This window comes from Mesoplodon densirostris, chromosome 3 (assembly GCF_025265405.1).
Source record: "Mesoplodon densirostris isolate mMesDen1 chromosome 3, mMesDen1 primary haplotype, whole genome shotgun sequence".
Lineage (NCBI taxonomy): Eukaryota > Metazoa > Chordata > Mammalia > Artiodactyla > Ziphiidae > Mesoplodon > Mesoplodon densirostris.
In genome coordinates, this window is record NC_082663.1 from 140750875 (window position 1) to 140771748 (window position 20874).

Here is a 20874-nt window from a genome sequence, read left to right on the forward strand (position 1 = left end):
GAGAGGGCATGAGGGCTCCTGCATGCTGGGAAGAAGGTGTGCTGTCTTTGTGCCCTGGGCTCAGAAGTCACATAGTGTCACTTCTGCTACATTCTCTTCCTTAGAAGCAAGCCCCTCAGTCTGCCTCCACTCAAGCGGATGGGAAATAGAACCCACCTTTCGAAGGGAGGACTGTCAAAGGATTTGCAGGGATATTTTAAAATAGTCTTACTGATCCAAGCTGGGCAGGGCTGGGAGGACCCCTCTGAGCAGGTGTCATTGGAGCTGAGAGGTGAAGGATGAGAAGGAGCCGAGATGAGGGGCTTGGGGCAGAGTATTCCAGGCAGTGGGAGCTGGGCAAAGGCCCTGGGGCAGGAACCTCTGCCCTGCTGAAGATCAGGGAAGGAGGCAAGAGCAAGCTGGGGCAATGGAGGGTGATGAGGTGGCCAGATGCATGGGGCTGGGCCGTGCTGGGCCTCACAGGCCACAGGGAAGGCACTTGATCGAAAAAACAGTGGGAGCCTTTGGAGGGTTAAAACATTATTGAAAAAAATTTTTTTTGATTTTTGATTTTTAAAAACTTTTTTTAAAATTTAGGGAATTCCCTGGGCAGTCCAGTAGTTAGGACTCCACACTTCCACTGCAGGGGGCCCATTCCAATCCCTGGTCAGGGAGCTAAGATCCTGCAAGCTGCACGGTGCAGCCAAAAAAATTAAAAAATTAAAAAGTTTTAAATTAAAAATTTTAATTTTTAAAATAAAAAATTTTATTTAAAAATTTTTTTAATTAAAAATTAAAATTTTTATTTAAAATTTTTTTATTTTTAAAATTTATTTTTTTATTTTATTTTTTAAAAATCTGTGTTAAAAACATTTTACTATGGAAAATTTCAAGCTTACAGAAGTAGAGAGAATAATGTAATAAACCCACGTGCCCATCCCCCAGCTTCCGTGATCTTCATATGATTGTTTTCTCATCTCCACCCACTTCCTCCTCTGTCTGAATCTCAGTGGCACATCTTTCTATCTGTTAGTTTTCCAGGGTGTACATCTGGAAGGTAAGGACTCCTGTTTTTAACCTTGCCACAGATAGTCTTCATGAGTTTAATTCATTCATTCATTTTTATTGTAGTAAAATGCATATAATATAAAATTTACCATTAGCGACATTGAGTACATTCACAGTGTTGTGCAACCATCAGCTCTATCTAGCTCCAGAACATTTCCATCACCCCAGAAGGAAACCCTGTCCCCATTAGCAGTTACTCCCCATTCCCCCTCCCCCAGCTCCTAGTAACCACCAATCTGCTCTGTCTTCATGGGTTGTTTTTGAGATGTAATTTACATATAATAAAATGCACCCATTCTAAGTGTTCATTTAGGATTTGGGGAACCACACCCCGGTAACCTTCCTGGGGGCAGAGTGAGGACCACCTGTTTCAGTCAGGGCAGAGCAAGCTGCTGTAACAAACAGGTCCCCACTTGACAGTGGCTTAACCCAGCACAAAGTTACCTCTCAGAGTCAGGTGGCAGGGCAGGGAGCCAGGTAAAGCCAGAAGACCACTTGTTTCTTGAGCTCCTGCACTGAGAAATTCTAGCTTTCTTGGTTCTGTGATCTAAAGACATTTCTGTTTGCTTAAAACAACACAAACAAGTTCATGTCTCACTCATCTGACAGCCTGGCATCATCAGTGATGGCTACTCATCTCCACAGGGTCATTCAGGAACCTGGCTCCTTCTACTGGGGTTCTATATTCCCCTGGGGCCTCTGATCTCCTTGTCTCTACTAGCAGGTGAAGACAGAGGAACAAGACACCTGCCATCAGGGCCTCTCACTAGCCTGTCTTCTGGCCTCACCTGGGGCAGAGGCACCTCCTCCCCTGTGTGGGGGCACACGTGCTGGATGGCTCAGCCATCTGTGCCTAGTGCCATTGAGTAACTTGGGAGTGGAACAGCCCCCCCAGCTCAGGGAGTGGACCCCAGGGCCCGGTTGAGGCAGGCAGGGCATGAGGAGTCCAAGCTGGAGGCAGTGGGGGGTCAGCATGGGGCACTCGGGCTGCCCCAGGAGAGAAAAAGGATAGGACTGGGCCTGGCTCCCTCAGGGTCACCAAGCAAGCTGTGGCGGAGGAGGACAGGGTGACTCTGATTTACACTGCATGGCCTGGCCAGCTGTGAGAATCCGCCTACTTCTGGGCTGACTGGTAAATGGCCCTTTGCCCTTAGTTTCTCCAAGAGACCCAGCAACCCAAGGGTTCTTATTGAACACTTGCCACCCTTGGGAATACAGGGACCTTTTCCTCTGCTTTCTCCACGTGGGGATGCTGAGGCTTGGGGTGGTCTCCTGGAAGCCGGGCAGGACACTCAGTGACACCGTCCCCTCGTCCCCCCTCCCAGCGGCCTCTTCGTGCTGATACGTGTGCGCCTGGAGCTGCGGTGGCACCAGCGCGCCCGCCACACCATCCCGCAGATCTTCCAGGAGGTGGTACGGCGGCAGCCTGAGCACCTGGCGCTGGTGGACGCGGGCAGCGGCGTGTGCTGGACCTTCGCGCAGCTGGACGCCTACTCCAATGCAGTGGCCAACCTATTCTGCCATCTGGGCTACACGCCAGGCGACGTGGTGGCCATCTTCCTGGAGGGCCGGCCTGAGTTTGTGGGGCTGTGGCTGGGTCTGGCCAAGGCGGGCATGGAGGCCGCATTGCTCAATGTTAACCTGCGGCGGGAACCCCTGGTCTTCTGCCTGGGCACCTCGGGTGCCAAGGCCCTGGTCTTCGGACGGGAGCTGGCAGCGGGTGAGGCCGGGTGTGGGCAGCATCTCGGTGGGGGCCTGGGGCCGCCCAGGGCAGGGAGATGGTGCTTCCCCGGCCCTGGGAGGGGACCTGCCCATCCTTGACCATGATATATGTTTTGGGCCGCAGTGGTGGCCGAGGTGAGTGGACAGCTGGGCAAGAGCCTGGTCAAGTTCTGTTCTGGAGACTTGGGGCCCGAGGGTGTCTTGCCGGACACCCAGCTCCTGGACCCGCTGCTGAAGGAGGCCTCCACAGCCCCCCTAGCTCAGCCCCCTGGCAAGGGCATGGATGGTGAGTCCAGGTGGGATACCCCCTGCCGATGCTCACCCAGTCCCCTCGTCCCCCTCACGCCAGCCTCCGGTCCCCAACACCCACATCTCTCTTAGATCGACTCTTCTACATCTACACGTCAGGGACCACGGGGCTGCCCAAGGCTGCCATCGTCGTACACAGCAGGTGAGGGGCCCATGGGCATTGCCCCCAGTGCAGGAGAGCCACTCCAGGTCCTCTCTACGGCCTGATCCCCCCGACCCCCAGCTCCTGTTGGGGTCTTGTGGGCATCTTGATACCAACTGGGTAAAACCCACAGCCCATCTCAGGACACCGTGCTGCCCTCTGCCCCTCCTCAGTCTCCTCCTGTCCCTACTCCTGCCCCCAACAGCCCCCTTCTCATCTGTGACCATAGTAAGGTTTAAAATCCTAAATCAGACCTCCTCTGTGCCAGACCTCCCTGTACCCTCCTTGGCCCTCAGAATAAAAGCCGTATTCGTGTTGTGCAGCACCCGCCACTTCTCTGATGTCATTTTCCTCCTCTCCACCTCTCGCTCGCTCCCTCCTCGACCCCTCACACTTCCTCAAACCTGCCAGACTCCTTCTGGCCTCAGGACCTTTGCATATGCTCTGCGCTTCACCTGGGTGCCCTTCCCTAGCTCACCCTACAGCTCCTTCTTGCCGGGCCTTAGCTCATGTGTCACCTCCCCAGGCAGGTTACCCCACCCTCCCTGGCTTTGTCCCCTTCAGCCTCTCTCTGTCCCTTTGCTCTATCATATCCCTCGTGGCAGCAAGCACCATTTTCTTTATTTGTTGCATGTTCCTCTCCTGCCAGCCTATAAGGCCCCTATGAGCTGGTATGGCTCTGCCTCAGTATGCAGCTCGCTCCCCCCACTCCATGCTTTTTTCGGGGGTGTGGGTCCCAGCCCCTGCACTCCCTGCCCCTGCAGGTACTACCGCATAGCGGCATTTACCCACCACTCCTACAGCATTCAGGCGGCAGATGTGCTCTACGACTGTCTGCCCCTGTACCACTCGGCAGGTACCACAACCACGGAAGCTTGGGCGGGGGAGGGGGCGGGGGATTGGGGACCCCTCATCGAGTCCACTCTCTGCAGGGAACATCGTTGGCGTGGGTCAGTGTCTCATCTACGGGCTGACTGTGGTCCTCCGCAAGAAGTTTTCAGCCAGCCGCTTCTGGGATGACTGCGTCAAGTACAACTGCACGGTCAGGCCCCGCCCCCTCTCACACCTCCAGCCCTCCGCCCACCCTTCCAAGTATATGGCTCTGAATGGCTACCTCCCAGGGACTCGGTGGGGCTGGGAGTGGGTAGTCAGTGCTTCTGTGCTCAAGGCCCAGACCGAGGCTAAACCTTCAACATGTAAACTCATTGGAACCTCACAGCTGCTTGGGAGTGGGCAAAGGCCTCATACCCATTTTGCAGGTGGAGAAACTGAGGCTTTTAATGCAGCTGGGATTGGACACAGACTGCCTGAGATCCTTAAGGTGCTGCCTTCCCTACTCCTTGTGCCCCTAAGGTCTTCCCTGCTGGTGGCTGCAGGGAAATGGGTGCAGTCACCGCGCTGCGCTGGTTAAGGCCACAAAGCCCAGGGCTTCCTGGTGGGATAAGCATGAAGCAGAGGTGGAGGGCATCCACTGTCCTGCAGAACAGGTAGGGGTTAAGACAAATCCCTTCCTCTCCTCTCCCCTCCACAATGAGAGGAGAGCAGGCCGAGGGTTTCAGTGCTGTGATGGGGGTGGAAATACAGGTGCCTAGTACCTTCCTCCAGGTGGAAGAAGGAGTGAGGAGGGGAGGGAAGGGGGTGTGTCCAGGGACTGGCAAATTGGCAGGTGCTGACCCCACCTTGAACAGGTGGGGCCCAGAGACGTTCAGCCACTTGCCCAGATCACACAGCTGGACAGGGTGAGGGCTCTGGGCCGGCCATCCTAGGGAATTCCTTGGGGCAATGACTCTGCCCTGCTGTGCTTTTGAGGATTTTATGTTCTGCTTGGGGTGGTGGGGGGTGGTCTGGGGAAAACTGCTAATCTGAATCTTGAAATAGAAGACAGTCTGTTTATTAACTTAACTCTTGAGAGTTGCAAATATACATAAATGTGGACAGAAAAGTTTAGGGGATTCCCAGGTATCCATCACTCGGCTCCAGAGGACATCAGATACCCTGTCCTACCCCCTCCACTCCCCCAGCACATCCCTCCTTCTGTGTTGTTGTGAAGCAGCCCCAGATAGCAGCATGTTTCCTGTATAGATATGTCAGTAAAACTTCTGAAAGATGAGGATTGGTCTTTTTTTTTTTCAATTGAGGTGAAATTCACATAAGATTAGCTTTTTTTTTGGTTTTCAATTTTTGAACTATTTAGTTTTATTTATTTATTTATTTATTTATTGGCCACGCCTCACAGCATGCGGAATCTTAGTTCCCCAACCAGGGATGGAACCCGTGCCCCCTGCAGTGGAAGGGCGGAGTCTTAACCACTGGATCGCCAGGGAAGTCCCCAAGATTAGCTGTTTTGAAGTGGATACTTCAGTGGCACTTAGTCCATTTACAGTGTTGTACAGTGACCACCTCTATGTAGTTCCAGAACATTTCCATCACCCCCAAAAGGACATGCTGTCCCCACTGGCAGTCATTCCCCATTCCCCTTCCCCCAGCCCCTGGCAACCATGAATCTGCTTTCTGTCTCTATGGGTTTGCCTGTTCTGGACATTTCTTATAAACGGGATATCTGTGTGGACTTTTGTGTCTGGTGAGGGCTGTTTTTAAAACAAAAGATTTGGGACTTCCCTGGTGGAGCATTGGTTAAGAATCTGCCTGCCAATGCAGAGGACTTGGGTTCGATCCCTGGTCCGGGAAGATCCCACATGCCACAGGGCAACTAAGCCCGTGCACCACAACTACTGAGCCTGCGCTCTAGAGCCCGGGAGCCACAGCTACTGAACCTGCGTGCCACAACTACTGAAGCCCGCGCGCCTAGAGCCCGTGCTCCACAACAAGAGAAGCCACCGCAATGAGGAGCCCGTGCACTGCAACAAAGAGTAGCCCCCGCTCACCGCAACTAGAGAAAACCCCCCCACAGCAATGAAGACCCAACACAGCCAAAAATAAATAAATAAGTAAATTAAAAAGAAATGAAACAAAAGATTTGAAAGCAGGGTCTCAGAGAGATATTTGTACACCCATGTTCATAGCAGATTCTTCACAATAAATAAAACATGGAAGCAATCCAAGTGTTCATCAACAGAATGAATGGATAAGCAAAATGTGGTTCATTCCTACAGTGGATTATTATTCAGCCTTAAAAAGGAAGGAAGTTCTGACACAGGCTACAACATGGATGACCATTAAGGACATTATGCTGAATGAAATAAGCCAATCACAAAAAGACAAATACTGCATGATTCCACTTATATTAGGTACTCACAGTAGCCAAAATCATGGACAGAAAGTAGGATGTAGTTGCCAAGGCCAGGGGAGGGGCGAATGGGGAGTTTGTGTTTACTGGGTATAGAGTTTCAGATTTACAAGGTAAAAATATTTTTGTGGGGGAATTCCCTGGCTTTCCAGTGGTTAGGACCCGGCACTCTCACTGCTGAGGGACCAGGTTCTATCCCTGGTGAGGGAACTAAAATCTCAGAAGTCGTGTGGTGTGGCCAAAAAAAAAAAAAAAAAAAAATTTATGGGGATGGATAGTGGTGATGGCTGCTCAACAATGTGAATGTATTTAATACACTGAACTGTACACTTAAAAATGGCTAAGCTGGAAAAGAAATGGCTAAGATGGTAAATTTTATATTGTGTGTATTTTACCCCAATAAAAGAAAGAGTAAAAAAGAAGGAAAAAACTCCACAAACATATAACCTCAGTATCATTATCACAGCCAAAAAGTGCCAGTGATTTCTCAGTTATCAGGAATCCGGACAATGGCCTGATCCCCAGTGTTTTACCATGTCAAAATATGGGGTTTTTTTGTTTCTGTATTTTTTTTAAAAATCAGTTTTTAGGTAAGACCCACACATTGCAACTAGTTGATGTTTCTTATAAGACTCCTTTTATCTGTAGGTGCCCCTTGTCTCTCCCTCATTCTCTTCCCACCCCTCCTTGTAATTTATTTATTGAAGAAATGAAGTTTGGCCTGTAGTGTTTTCCCAGTCTGGGTATTGCTGGGAGGTCCTTTGACATGCTTCTCTCTCCCTGGCACTTCCTGTACCTTGGGAGTAGGGTCAAGCATAGTGGGGGTTTTTTGTTGTTTTGTTTTTTTAACTACTTTTTAAAATTGATATATAGTTAATTTATACAATGTTGTGTTAGTTTCAGGTATACAGCAAAATGATTCAGTTATATATATATAAACATTATATATATATATATTCTTTTTCAGATTATTTTCCATTTTCCATTATAGATTATTACAAGATATTGAATATAGTTCCCTGTGCTATACAGTAGGTCCTGTTGTTTATTTTATATATAGTAGTATATCTATGTTAATCCCAGACTCCTAATTTATCTCTCCCACCCATCCCCTTTGGTAACCTTAAGTTTGTTTTCTATGTCTGTGAGTCTATTTCTGTTTCATAAACAAGTTCATTTCTATCATTTTAAAAGATTCCACATAGATGTGATATCATATGATACTTGTCTTTCTCTGTTTGACTTACTTCATTTTATATGATAATCTCTAGGTCAGTCCATGTTGCTGTAAATGGCATTATTTCATCCTTTTTTATGGCTGAGTAATATTCCATTGTATGTATATGTACCACATCTTCTTTATCCATTCCTCTGTCAGTGGACATTTAGGTTGCTTCCATGTTTTGGCTACTGTAAATAGTGCTGCTATGAACATTGGGGTGCATGTATCTTTTCAAGTTAAGAGTTTTGTCCAGATATATGCCCAGGAGTTGGATTGCAGGATCATATGGTAACTCTATTTTTAGTTTTTTGAGGAATCTCTATACTGTTCTCCATAGTGGAAGCACAGCATCTCTCAACCACAGCAGTGTGGGTATTTGGAGCTGCATCTTTCTCTGTGATGAGGGCTGTCCTGTGCACTGTAGGTTATTTAACAGCATTTCTGGCCTAAAATCACTGGATGCCACTAGCACCCCACCTCCCAACTGTGATAATTAAAAACGTTTCCAGACATTGTCAGGTGTCTTGACTGTGGTTGAGAACCACTGATCTAGATATTTCATCGCTTCAAGTTCTACTTTTTTGGCAAGGGTTCCCTGTGGGTGATGTCATGTCCTCCACCAGGAGGCCTGTGGTGTCTGGCTGTCCCTCTCTTTGTCTTCGACGTGCTGTGTTGCATCGGGCTTTGTTCACTGTCTCCGGGCCCCTGAAATTCCATTCTGTTTCCTTGAAGGGGTATTTCTGTGACCAAGAGAAGGCACTGAGGGGCTCTTTAAGGAGTAGAGGATGGAATCCTCAAAGGTCAAGTTTCACAAGGATGCCAAAAAGACTTAAGAGCGTGCGTTTGGGTTTAGAAATCCCATCTCATGGCTGGCTGTAGGATGGGGGAAACCGCGTGGCTGTTTTATTTGCAGCAGTGGGCATGGCCCAGATCAACTGCCTGGCCGTCCTCATGGGAGGCAGCAGGCTGTAATCCAGAACTCCCCTTTTTTAGCGCATAAAGCAGATGGGTAGGCGATAGGTAAGGCAGCCCATCATCCATCCATGGGTGTATAGTTCCTGTGTCTCCCCATACCCACTTGGGTGTGTACATTGGGTGTACGAGGTCACCCTGACTCGGGAGTTGTAGTGGGGGTCCCAGCTTGACAATTCACTGCCAGCTTCTGTCCAGGTGCTGCCCTGCAGTCAGGAGGTCTCGGCTGGGGCACCTGGTGTCTGCCTCTCTGAGCTAACCTGAGTTGTCTTCCCTTCAGCCCGGGGTCTGTCCGAGGGTCCAGGCCAGAGTAAAGATCAGCTGTTTGGCTCTCAGTACGTAGATGTGGCCTCAGGGCGACAGGGTCATTGAAACCTTCAGCTGCCTCAACTGTGGCTGTGTTGTCCCTTCCCCAGCCTGGTTTCTGAAGAGGACAGCTACGAGCTGCTCAGAGTGTGGCTGCGTCTACCTGTGATGGTCTGGAGGGCAGCTATGTATTTAGGCAGGACTTTGTCAGTTGACAGGTTAAACCAAAACCCTAAACCCAGCCCTAACCTAAATTCTGGCTTTCTTGAGGAAAGGGATTTGTTAGCTTATGGAACCGAGGAGGCCACATGGTGGACAGCTTCAGGCACACCTTGATCAAGGAGGGTCTCTCTCTCTCTCTCTCTCTCTCTCTCTCTCTCTCTCTCTCTCTCTCTCTATTTCTTGTTTTCCTCTTCCTCTTGTTTTCTTCTTTCCTTAGTGGGTGGCTTCCTCCCCACCCTGCTTCTCCAGGATTGTTCCCCACAGTTCTAGTTGAGAAAGAGCCTGTCTTCCCACCAGTCCATTAAAAGTCTCAGGGCTGATTCTCATTGGCTTAGCTGTGGTCACATGCTTATCCTTGAACCAATCAGTGTCTGGGGATGGACTGGACTGATTGGCCAGGCTGTATGACTTGTTCTATCCTGGAGATGGGGTGGGCTGGGCCACATCTGAAGCACATGAGGGAGCCTGGGGGCAGAGGGAGAGAAACCATCATGGGCTCTGATCTTGCCTTGCCTGGGGCTTGCTTCCTGGTCAGCAGCTGGTGATCTTGGGCCACTTGTGTCCCCTCTCTAGGTCTCATTGCCTTCCTCTCCAACATGGAGTCTCAGCAAGATTAAACAGATGAGCTCTCTGCTTGGCTGGTAGTGAGTGCTCTGTACACTTGTATTTATCAGATACTTATTAAGTCCTGCTCAAGGAATACCTCTCAGTCACAGTGACATTTGAGCCGAGACCTGAGGACCCAGGTGCATCTGGGGGAAGAGTGTTCTAGGCAGAGGGCACAGTATGTGCAAAGGCCCTGAGGAGGAGACCTACGTGGCAGAGCCGAGTGAGCATAGGAGTCAGAAGGAGAGGGGGCAGTGAGGGCGGCAGGGCCAGATGGAATTGATCACAGGTCGAATTTTGTACTTCATCTAGTGAGTACTTTGAAGCTGTACTGATTGCCATGGTGGTTAATTCTGAACATGTAACTGCTTCATTGAGACTCTGGAGCCAGGATGCCCAGATACATATCAAATTTTACCACATTATCAGCCTTGGTGGTTACTTACTGTCTGTGAACCTCAGTTTCTCCATCTGTAAAATGGGGAGGGTATCATTAAGAAGCCGTCCTGGAGATGAGGACTCAAGGGCACCTGGGGTATCTGGGACTTGACCCCAGGGGGTGGAGCCACAAGACAGGGAGAGAAGGAGCCCTGGGGGCAGTGCTGGGGGTGCAGTGAGTAGGTGACTCCATGGGCAGCTGGGTCTGTCCGAGGGTCCAGGCCAGGGGCTGGGTCCCTGCTGTGACTTCAGGGAGGCAGCAAAGAGCATGCACCTGAGAGTGGTCCCACCCCAGGATCAGGACTGTGGGCACCCTGAGCTCAGATGGTTGGGGCTCTGGGGGACAGTGTAGAGCACATCGCCTCTGGGCTGAGGGTTGCCCTGTGGAGTGTCAACGCCACGGCTAACCTTCCTGCCTGCGTGCACCACACGTGGTGTCCCCAGAAAGCAGCAGAGGGGATAGAGGGACCGCTGGAGGAGCATGGGGGACGCGATGCATCCACTCAGATGGAAGGCGTGTTGGGGATTGAGGGAATGGATAGGCCTGGTCTGTTTCCTTGCTATTATCATCTTTAAGGCCGTTTTGTTCCTAGCGCCCAGGTTGGAGTGGGGGAGGTCGCTGGGTCTGGGGGTCTCTGGCCCGCGGCAGCCTCCGCCCCCAGCTGGCTCCTCTCTGCTCCAGCGCAGGCGCCCACTGCTCGCTTCCCACCCACCTAGGTGGTCCAGTACATCGGGGAGATCTGCCGCTACCTGCTGAAACAGCCGGTGAGCGAGGCAGAAGGGCGGCACAGCGTGCGCTTGGCGGTGGGCAACGGGCTGCGGCCAGCCATCTGGGAGGAGTTCACGGAGCGCTTCGGCGTGCGCCAGGTCGGCGAGTTCTACGGAGCCACCGAGTGCAACTGCAGCATCGCCAACATGGACGGGAAGGTGGGCGCAGGCGGGGCGGCCCGGGCAGGTCTCGGGGTTCAGGGATCGATGCTACCTATGCCTCGCCGGCCCCGTGTCCCCAAAGAACAGCCTGGATTGTGGTGGGCAGCTCGGCCAGGGCACTCGGCTGCTTTCTTCTGGCTTGCCCAGTCATGTGACTGTCACCCCTGAGTTCAAATTCACAGCGTGACTGCGTAGCCCTGGGCAAGCGCCTCAGCCTTTCTGAGCCTCAATTTGTAGCAGTGGAGGTGGCAGGGGAGAGCAGGGCTCTGGGGGATCCAGGGCCAGAAATGGGGTGCTGATCTCCTCATACTGGGCAAGTCACTCAGACTCCTTGGGTCTTCGTTTCCGTATCTGTAAATGGGGTTAACAACTTATTAGGTTTGTCCGAATCACCCAACAACATGAGCTCAGCACAGCACCCCTCCTTCCCCGTGCAGTAGGCACTCTGCAAACAGATGCTTTTATGATCAACAATTATTATCTCCACTCTGCCCTCTCAGGACCCTCCTTCTCCCTTATTAAGCCCTTCCCATCCAAAGTCAGGAACAGAGAATGAGAAGAATAATACATCGCCCTAGGGGGTAGGGGTTCTTTCTGTCTCTCGCTGCTGGGTCCCCAGCACCTGAGGACAAGGCACAGTCCCCACCACGCACATCTGTTGAATGAACAGCCCCAGAGCACACTCTGGCTGTACCAGCAGAGGTTGCCGCTCTAACAAATATACCCAACCGTGTGCAGCGGCAGAAACCCATTAGACAGGCCTTTCTGCTCATAGAACTGAGCCAGGCAGGGTGACATGCAGTGGGCAGCGGGCAGAAGCTCTGCCAGTGTCCCTACATGGCTTCAGGATCACTTTGGCCATCCACTTCCTGCCAGCCTGGAAAGTTTTAAGGACCAGGAAGTGGCGGCCGGTTGGCAGGTCTCCTCACATGACTGCAAGGGAGGCTGGGAAGGTGGGAGAGGGGGCATGATTCCTGGCAGGATGCTGCACTTAATACCCCCCTCTTTCAGATCATCCAAGGTCACAGAGTTGGGTGACACTAGGAGTGCTAATTCCAGGCCCTGGGGCAGGAGAGGCAAGGTGTATGTGTGTGGGGGGAGGATACCGTGTCACCCTGGGGCTCCTCGTTGACTCGGCTGGCCGCATCCCAGGTCGGCTCCTGTGGCTTCAACAGCCGCATCCTGCCCAATGTGTACCCCATCCGACTGGTGAAGGTCAATGAGGACACCATGGAACTACTGCGGGATGCCCAGGGCCTCTGCATCCCATGCCAGGCCGGTGAGCAGGGTCCTGCCTAGTCCCCCGGGAAGCTGGGCCCCCCACCTCCTGCCCGCCCAGCACAGCCTGAGCGCTGCCTCCTCCCCAGGGGAGCCCGGCCTCCTCGTGGGCCAGATCAACCAGCAGGACCCGCTGCGTCGCTTCGATGGCTACATCAGCGAGAGTGCCACGAGCAGGAAGATCACCCACAGTGTCTTCCGCAAGGGTGACAGCGCCTACCTCTCAGGTGTGCAGACCCTGGGGGATGGCTGTAGGCATGGCAGGTTGCCATCTTACCTCCCCCTCTCCTCTCTGCCAGGTGACGTGCTGGTGATGGATGAGCTGGGCTATATGTACTTCCGGGACCGCAGTGGGGACACCTTCCGCTGGCGTGGGGAGAACGTCTCCACCACTGAGGTGGAGGGCGTGCTGAGTCGCCTGCTGGGCCAGACAGATGTGGCCGTGTACGGGGTGGCCGTGCCAGGCAAGCTGGGGGCTCTGGGGGTGGTTCTAGGGTCCTGGGAGCAGCCCCAGAGGAGCCCAGCCAGGAGGAGCTTGGAGGTACAGGTACCCTTGTAGGCAGGACCTAAAGCAGTGCACAACCTGGACAACTGCACCCGACAGGGTGGCGGCCTGGATCTGGAATCTCTCCTCATGCCTGATGTTGAGCCTCAGTTTCCATCCAGAAAATGGGCTCATGAAATCAGTCGTGGCTCAGGGCTGCAGGGAGTGCAGCAGGAGCTCCATAAAATGTTTGTTGCTTTGGCGAGCACTATTCCAGGTGGAAGGGACTGGAGATCAGAAGCCAGGGGCCACCATTGGAGGGTGGATCTGGTCCCATGGAGGGGCGAAGGGTGGTGGTCTCAGCCAAACCTCTGTCTCCAGGGGTGGAGGGCAAAGCAGGCATGGCAGCCATTGCGGACCCCCACGGCCAGCTCAGCCCCAATGCCCTGTACCAGGAGCTGCAGAAGGTGCTGGCGCCCTACGCACGGCCCATCTTCCTGCGCCTCCTGCCCCAGGTGGACACCACAGGTGCGTCCCCCTGTCTCTTCGTGTATCCATCTGTCTGTTAGTTCCTCAGTCATTTACTTATTTGTCCTAGTTCAGTCCCTGTGCCAGGTCCGACGTAATGGTTCATGGCCAGCCGGCACTGTGGGCTAAGCCCTTTTCTTGTTTTATTTACATACTTATTTCTTTCCATTTCTCACTCCCACTCCCACTGGGTATCCTGCAGTGTTTGGTGCATTTCTTCATATTCAGCCTTTTTTCTGATGACTAGGAAATTTGAGCAAATCGTCTCACACCTCTGAGGTTTCCTCTGCTGTAAATCACCCTCTTCTGCGTATCGTGGACCGTCTTTGTGCTGCCTCATCTTTCTTTGTGATTTATGGGAATTTCCCGTAATAGTCTAGATGTTAATTCCTTAGCGGTTTCAGACCTTCTAAATCTCTTCTGTTTGGGAATCTGTTAACTCCGTCCATGGTGCCCTTTATTGAAAAGAAGCCTCTAATTCTGATACAAACTTAAACACCACCACCACTACCACCTCTGCTTTTTCAATTTTGTGGTTGTGCTTTTGGAAGGCAGCTATGCTCACCACTCTGCCACCAAGGCACCCATGTGTGTGCTTTCGAAGTTTCATTTGAAAAGAAAAAAAAACCTTCACAACTCTAGAGCACACAGGGATTCTCCCTCCATTTTTTTCTACCAACCCTAACCCTGTCTTTCACAAAACCCTTCTTTTTTTTTTTTTTTTTTTTTTTTTTTTTTGCGGTATGCGGGCCTCTCACTGTTGTGGCCTCCCCCGTTGCGGAGCACAGGCTCCGGACGCGCAGGCTCAGCGGCCATGGCTCACGGGCCCAGCCGCTCCGCGGCATATGGGATCCTCCCAGACCGGGGCACGAACCCGTATCCCCTGCATCGGCAGGCGGACTCCCAACCACTTGCGCCACCAGGGAGGCCCACAAAACCCTTCTTTAATAGTCTACCTCAGGGAGTACAAACTTTTCCTTAAAGTCCCAGATAGTAAATATTTCAGTTGCGGGCCACAGCCTCTGCAGCAATAATTCAGCTTTGCAGCTGTAGGGCAAAAGCAACAGTAAACAGTGTGTACGTGAATGGGCGTGGCCCACCTCCTATGGTGGACCGAATCTGGCCCATGGGGTGGGCCATGGGCCTATAAGTTGCTGACCCCTGACCTACTGTGTGACAGAGCCAGCCCTGTCGCCTTCTTGGTCTTGTTGCGGGGGCGGGGGGGCGGCACGTGACCAGGCAGGGGGTACACAGAGTTTCAGGCCATGATGAGGGTGGTCAGGGAGGCCTCTCTGGAGGAGAGGGCATGAAGCTGAGATCCAAAGGCCAGGGGGGAGTCAGGCAGGCAAAATGGGGAAGAATGGTCCTAGCAGAGGCCTCTTCAGAGGCCTGGAGGTGCAGTACAGGATGGCGAGTTGATGGGGGGGATTCCTGGAAACCCCCTGCCGAATCCCCACCCCACCCCCACTTCCACCCCCATCCCCACAGGCACCTTCAAGATTCAGAAGACAAGGCTGCAGCACGAAGGCTTCGACCCACGCCAGACCTCAGACCGGCTCTTCTTCCTGGACCTGAAGCAGGGCCACTACCTGCCTCTGGATCAGGGTGTCTACACCCGCATCTGTTCGGGCGCCTTCTCCCTCTGACGCTCTTTCTCGGCCCACCAGAGACTTTGCACCAGGCCCAGCAAGCGAGGAGGGCTTGATCCAGACAGCCCTGCCCTGTCCTGGGGGCAGAGAAACTGGATCCCGGGAGGAGCCTGTATGTCCCGCCCTCACCCTCCTCCTCTCCCCCTCTGGTTGCCCCCTGCCTGTCCTCCACTCCTGTGTCTGTGTGTGTGTCTGTCTCTGCTCCCTGCTTCTCAGCCTCCCTGCTGTCCCTGACTGCCCTCACCTCTCTCCTCCATCTTTCCTCCCCTGCCCTCTTCCTGCCGAAAGTAGAGCAGACATTTCTTGGGAGCTGGGGTCTGTGTGGAGGCCCAGCTGCCCTGGGGGCCTCCGCGGGTCCTCCCCACTGGGTGGTAAACCCGAGTGGGGCCTCTCCACCTCCCTCTCAGCTGTGCCTTAACAAGGCCCACCCAGCCCAGTCCTCCCTAGGCTGCTGGATTCCCGGACGATGTAGGCCTGCATGAGCTCCAGGCAGGCCCTCCACTCTCCTTGCTGAGCTGAGGAGCCAGGGGTGTCTGCCTGGCCAGCCCGGGGGCAGGGGGGCCTCGGCTAGGGGTGCAGGTCAGCAGGAAATCTCTCCCCAGCCGGGCCAATTGCCTTTTGCACTTCCTGTCCCTGGTGGGCCTCCCTTGCCTTGCCTGCCCTTCCTGATACCCCAGAAACTTCTGGAACTGACTGTGACCACTTGGATGTTTCCCCTGCCCAGATGTCCCTGTTCAGGCATCTCCACGGAGCTTCTGCTGGAGGGGCCCTGAAGATGGCTCTGGGTGGCTGCTCAGCCCACTGCTCAGATGCTTACCCTGGCAGAGGCCTCTTGGGGATCCTACCTGGTGTGGCTGCTGGAGGGACACGGGGGAGTGGCAGCAGTGGGGTTGAGGGAAGCCTCCAGGCCAGGGCTGGCATCTGAGATGGCCTCTTGGACCTCAGGCGTTCCAGCCTATGGAATGTCCCGCTAGCCTTGCTAGTGACAGCTCGGACCCTGGGTTGGTGACATCCCGAGACAATCCTGCCCGGATGGCTCGGACATCCCCATCAGCTTCGTCGATGGCTCAGCCTGGACACCCATCGTTGGGACCTGCCACCCAAACTGCCCCTCTGTCCCTCCCTCCGGCAGCACCGTCCCGCACCTAGAGCAGCAAGGCCAGTAGCAGGTGACCCCATGCTGTTTTGCATGGGCCTTTCTAAGCACTGAGATTTTGTTTCCTAGCTGAATTTAAGAAATAAACCTGCAGAGTGTCTGGTGCCTGATGGGAGCTTAGTCACTCACCGTTTGTCCCCACATGGCCCAGAACCCTGTGAGTTTCAGGCCCCTCACCGGGGAACACACAGTCACCAGACATGAGCAAAACACACTCAGCCTTTACTTACAGCTCCTGTTGCCTCTTCTCCAACCTGCAAGGCTTCAGGGGTCTGGGGATGGGGGGCGGGGGGGGCACATGGGTGAGCATTCTCGCCACCTCCCTGCAGCCTCTGGGTCCTCCCGTAGCCCCATGCTGACCTTGGTGGTCCCGGGAGAGGGACGGCCTATCTGCCTGTGGGTTCCGGCAGGTGCACAGGATGGCCAGGGACAGGGGGTGTGTCCTGGCATGTCCGGCTGCCCCAGGAAGGGAGGCCCTCTGTGTGTGGGGTCAGCACATAAGGCCATAGCTCTGGGTGAGAACCACTGAGCCTGCAAGGGTAGCTGTCTGAGATGGGATTTGAACCCAGGACATTGAGCTCCAGAGTTCATACTCTCAGCTCCCACCTTCAGCTGTCCCCCCTCCAGAATTATAATGTCTGTCTCATCTCCACTTCAAGGGACAGAAGAAGAAAGTCTTATGACAATGGAGCATTTGCTAGGAGGGGGCACCCAGGGGGCGACCCTGGGGTTGGATGGGGGGTGGATGAGTCCTCAGCCAGCTCAAGGATGGATGAACCATTGATGTGTGGAGCTGGTCCTTGGCTGCCCACAGTGCAAGGAGGGGGGTGTAAGGTATAGCCTCTGAGATGCCCAGTGAGGGTGGGAGAAGGATCTGTTGCTGATGGGGATGGAGCTTCCCTGGTGTGCTGATAAGCAAGTGCATTCTGGGTAACATCCCTTCAGACATCCAACCACCTCCAAAGGTATCATCATGGTCCCTGTTGTACCGATGAGGAAACTGAAGGCACAGGGAGGGGAGTGAACTCATTGTCAGGGAGGGGCTCTGGTGAGAAAGTGGCCCAGTGGGGACCTTTCTCATTGCAAAGCTTGTGACGCTAGTTGCAGCAGTGTAAGAAGTTCTCTCCAGACCAGCAAGAAAATAATCCTGATGTCTCTTAGTGTCAGGGTCTGCGTTTGTTTGCTTTTGAAAATTAATAGGGGAGTTACCTGGTGGCGTAATGGTTAAGAATCTGCCTACCAATGCAGGCAACACAGGTTCAATCCCTGGTTCGGGAAGATCCCACATGCTGTGGAGGAACTAAGCCCGTGCGCCACAACTACTGAGCCTGCGCTCTAGAGCCCGTGCTCTGCAACAAGAGATGCCACCACAACGAGAAGCCTGCGCACCGCAATGAGAAGCCTGCGCACCGCAATGAAGAGTAGTCACGGCTCGCTGCAACTAGAGAAAGCCTGCGCGCAGCAACGAAGACCCAACGCAGCCAAAAATAAATAAACTTATTAAAAAATAATAAAATTAATAGATTTTACTTATTAGGGCAGTTTTAAGTTTACAGGAAGATGAGCGGAAAATACAGAGTTCCCATATACCCTCTCACCTCTGCGCCACTGTTTCCACTATAATTAACATCTGGCATTAGTGGGCTACATTTGTTACACTTGACGAGCTAATGTAGATACATTATTATTAAGCCAAGTCCGCAGTTTACATTAGGGTTCGCTCTGTTATACATTCTGTGGGTTTCAACAAATGCATAAAGACATGCATCCACTGTTATAGTATCACAAAGAATAGTTTGTCTTGCCCTAAAATTCCCATGTTCCATCTCTTCATTCCTCCTACCCCAACCCCTGATCTTTTTACTGTCTCCACAGTTTTGCCTTTTTCAGAGTGTCATGGACTTGGAATCACACCATGTATAACGTTTTCAGACTGGCTTCTCTCAGCAAGATGCATTTGATGTTCCTCTATGCCTTCTCGTGGCTTGATAGCTCTGTATTTTTTATACCAAATGAGAAGCTCTGTGACTTGCCCCCGGGACCCTCGGTAAATCAGGAAGAGAGCTAGGGATCCGAAGACGCTGTGCCTCGAGCCTCTCCTTTTTGGAGGGGCCCTGGAAGGATGTGCACAGAGGGGATGTCTTTATTTGTGATGTGGGAAGAAATATGCCCCAGCCTGGCGTTGGCAAGTACACTGTGAGAGGCAGGGGCTGAGAAGTGCATGAGGGACCAGAAAAGAGCAGCAGCTGCCCGAGAGGGCACGTGGAGGAGGAGAGTTGGGGGCCAAGAGCTTCCTGAGAACGGACGGCTGCAGGCTGAATCCCTGCCCCACGCCCCTTGAGGGTCTCCGTCACTCGGGGGAAGATTCCAGGCTCTGGCTAGCACTGTCATCCTGCAGGCTTTTTCCCTTGTTCCACAGATGGTTGTTTCCAGCCTGTGTCTGGCCTCAGCGCCTTCGCTCCTGCTGTCTCATGTGCCTGAATCACTGGTTTATTTTTTAAGTGAGCTATTATTCATATACCGTAAAATGCACCCTCTTAAAATGTGCAACTTAGTGGCTTCTAGTATATTCACAAGGTTATGCAACCGTCCCCTCTGTCTAGTTCCAGAATATTTTCATCACCCCAAAAGGAGATCTCATGTCCCTTAGAAGTCACTCCCCGTTCCCCTTCCCCAGCCTCTGGCAAGTACTACTTTCTGTCTCTACGGATATATGTTTTAGACATTTCATAGAAATGAAATCATATAATATGTGGTCTTTGGTGTCTCACTTATTTCACTCAATATGTTTTTAAGATTCATCCAAGTTGTAGCTCATTCCTTTTTATGGCCAAACAATATACCATTGTAAGGAGAGACTACATTTTGTTTAACCACTCACCAGGTGATGGACACTAAGTTATTTCCACATTTTGGCTATCGTGAGTAATGCTGCTGTGACCATTCACACAAAAGTTTTTTGTGAGAACATGTCTTGAATTCTCTTGGGTATAAACGTAGGTGTGGAAGTGCTAGGTCACACGGTAACTCTATGTTTAATCTTTTGAGGAACTGCCAGACTGTTTTCCAAAGTGATTGCATCATTTTATATCCCCACCAGCAGCAGTGTGTGAGTTTCCAATTTCCCACATCCTCATCAGCACTACTTGTTTTATTATTGTAGTCATTCTAGTGGGTATGAAGTGATATCTCATTGTAGTTTTGATTTGCATCTCCCTGAGGGCTAATAAACAGGACATCTTTTCATGTGCTTATTGGCCATTTGGAATCACATTGGTATACCTTCTCTGGAGAAGTGTCTATTCGGACCCTTTGCCCAATTTTTAATTCGGTTGTCTATTTGGAGTTGTAAGAGTTCTTAATATATTCTGTATACTAAACCCTTATAAGATATATGATTTGCAAATTTCTCCCATCCTGTGGGTTGTCTTTTCACTCTTTTGGTAGTATCCTTTGAAACACAGAAGGTTTTCACTTTGATGAAGTCCAGTTTATGTATTTGTCTTTTGTTGCTCGTGCTTTTGGAATCATTGTCTAACCCAAGGACAGAAAGAGTTTTGCATTTGTTTTCTTCTAAGAATTTTTTAGTTTTAGCTCTGACATTCAGGTCTTTGACCCATTTAAATTTTTGTGTATGGCATGAGGTATGGATCTGTATTCGTTTTCTAGTGCTGCTGTAAAAAATCACCACAAACTTAGTGGCTTAAAATAACACCAATTATTGCTCTGAAGGTGAGAAGTCAGAAATGGATCTTACTTGACTAAAATAAAGGTTTGGCAGGGCTGCATTCCTTCTGGAGCTTCTGAGAGAATCCATTTCCTTGCCTTTTCAGCATTTAGATACTGCCAATATTCCTTGGCTCATGGCCTCTTCCTCCATCTTCAAAGCCAGCAACAGTGGGTTGAATCTTTTTCATGCTGTCAATTCTCTGGTCCTCCTCCTATTTTTAGTGACCTCTGTGAGTACATTATGCTCATCCAGGTAATCTCTTTTAAGGACAGCTGATTAGCAACCTAATTCCATCTGCAACCTTAATTCCCCCCTGCCAAGTCACCTAACATATTCACAGGTTTCGGGAATTACAGTGTGGACACCTTAGCAGGGACCATCTTTCTGCCTACTACAAAGTTCAACTTCATTTTTTTTTTTTTTTTTTTTTTTTGCCTGCACCATGCAGCATGTGGGATCTTAGCTCCCCGACCAGGGATCGAACCTATGCCCCCGCGTTGGGAGAAGGGTCTTAACCACTGGACCGCCAGGGAAGTCCCTCAACTTCATTCTTTTGCATGTGACTGTCTAATTGTCACACCATTTGTTGAAAAGACTATTCTTTTCCCATTGAATGGTTCTGGCACCCTTGTTGAAGATCCACTGACCAAAGACATACGGTTTGTTGTTGCTGTTTTTCATCTCAGTTCTATTCTATTGATATATATGTCTATCCTTATGTCAATAGCACACTGTTTGGTTACTGTAGCTTGTAGTAAGTTTGAAATCAAGAAGTGTGAGTCCTCCAACTTAGTTCTTTTTCCAGATTGGTTGGCTATTCGGGGTCCTTGCAATTCCATGTGAATTTTGGGGTCAGCTTGTCACTATCTACAAAAAAGGCTCTCAG

The 20874-nt window shown here is 51.6% G+C and overlaps 1 protein-coding gene across 5 annotated transcripts in view; it reads left to right on the forward strand.

The window, feature by feature from the left end:
- The window catches only part of SLC27A1 (solute carrier family 27 member 1), a 29066-nt gene extending 12626 nt beyond the window's left edge, over positions 1–16440 (forward strand). The window contains exons 2-12 of one of the 5 annotated variants that reach the window (XR_009531490.1): positions 2373–2767; positions 2894–3055; positions 3151–3220; positions 3961–4076; positions 4153–4262; positions 10951–11160; positions 12316–12442; positions 12531–12905; positions 13307–13453; positions 14942–15214; positions 16048–16440. Coding sequence is in view for 4 of the 5 variants with exons in the window: in XM_060093853.1 (XP_059949836.1) it covers positions 2373–2767; positions 2894–3055; positions 3151–3220; positions 3961–4076; positions 4153–4262; positions 10951–11160; positions 12316–12442; positions 12531–12905; positions 13307–13453; positions 14942–15099 (1870 nt within the window). In the remaining variant the exon portion in view is untranslated. Of the gene's footprint in view, positions 1–2372; positions 2768–2893; positions 3056–3150; positions 3221–3960; positions 4077–4152; positions 4263–10950; positions 11161–12315; positions 12443–12530; positions 12906–13306; positions 13454–14941 lie in introns of all 5 variants that reach the window. The other 4 variants (XM_060093854.1, XM_060093855.1, XM_060093856.1 and 1 more) reach the window with 4 other exon arrangements.
- The last annotated feature ends 4434 nt before the right edge of the window (positions 16441–20874 follow it).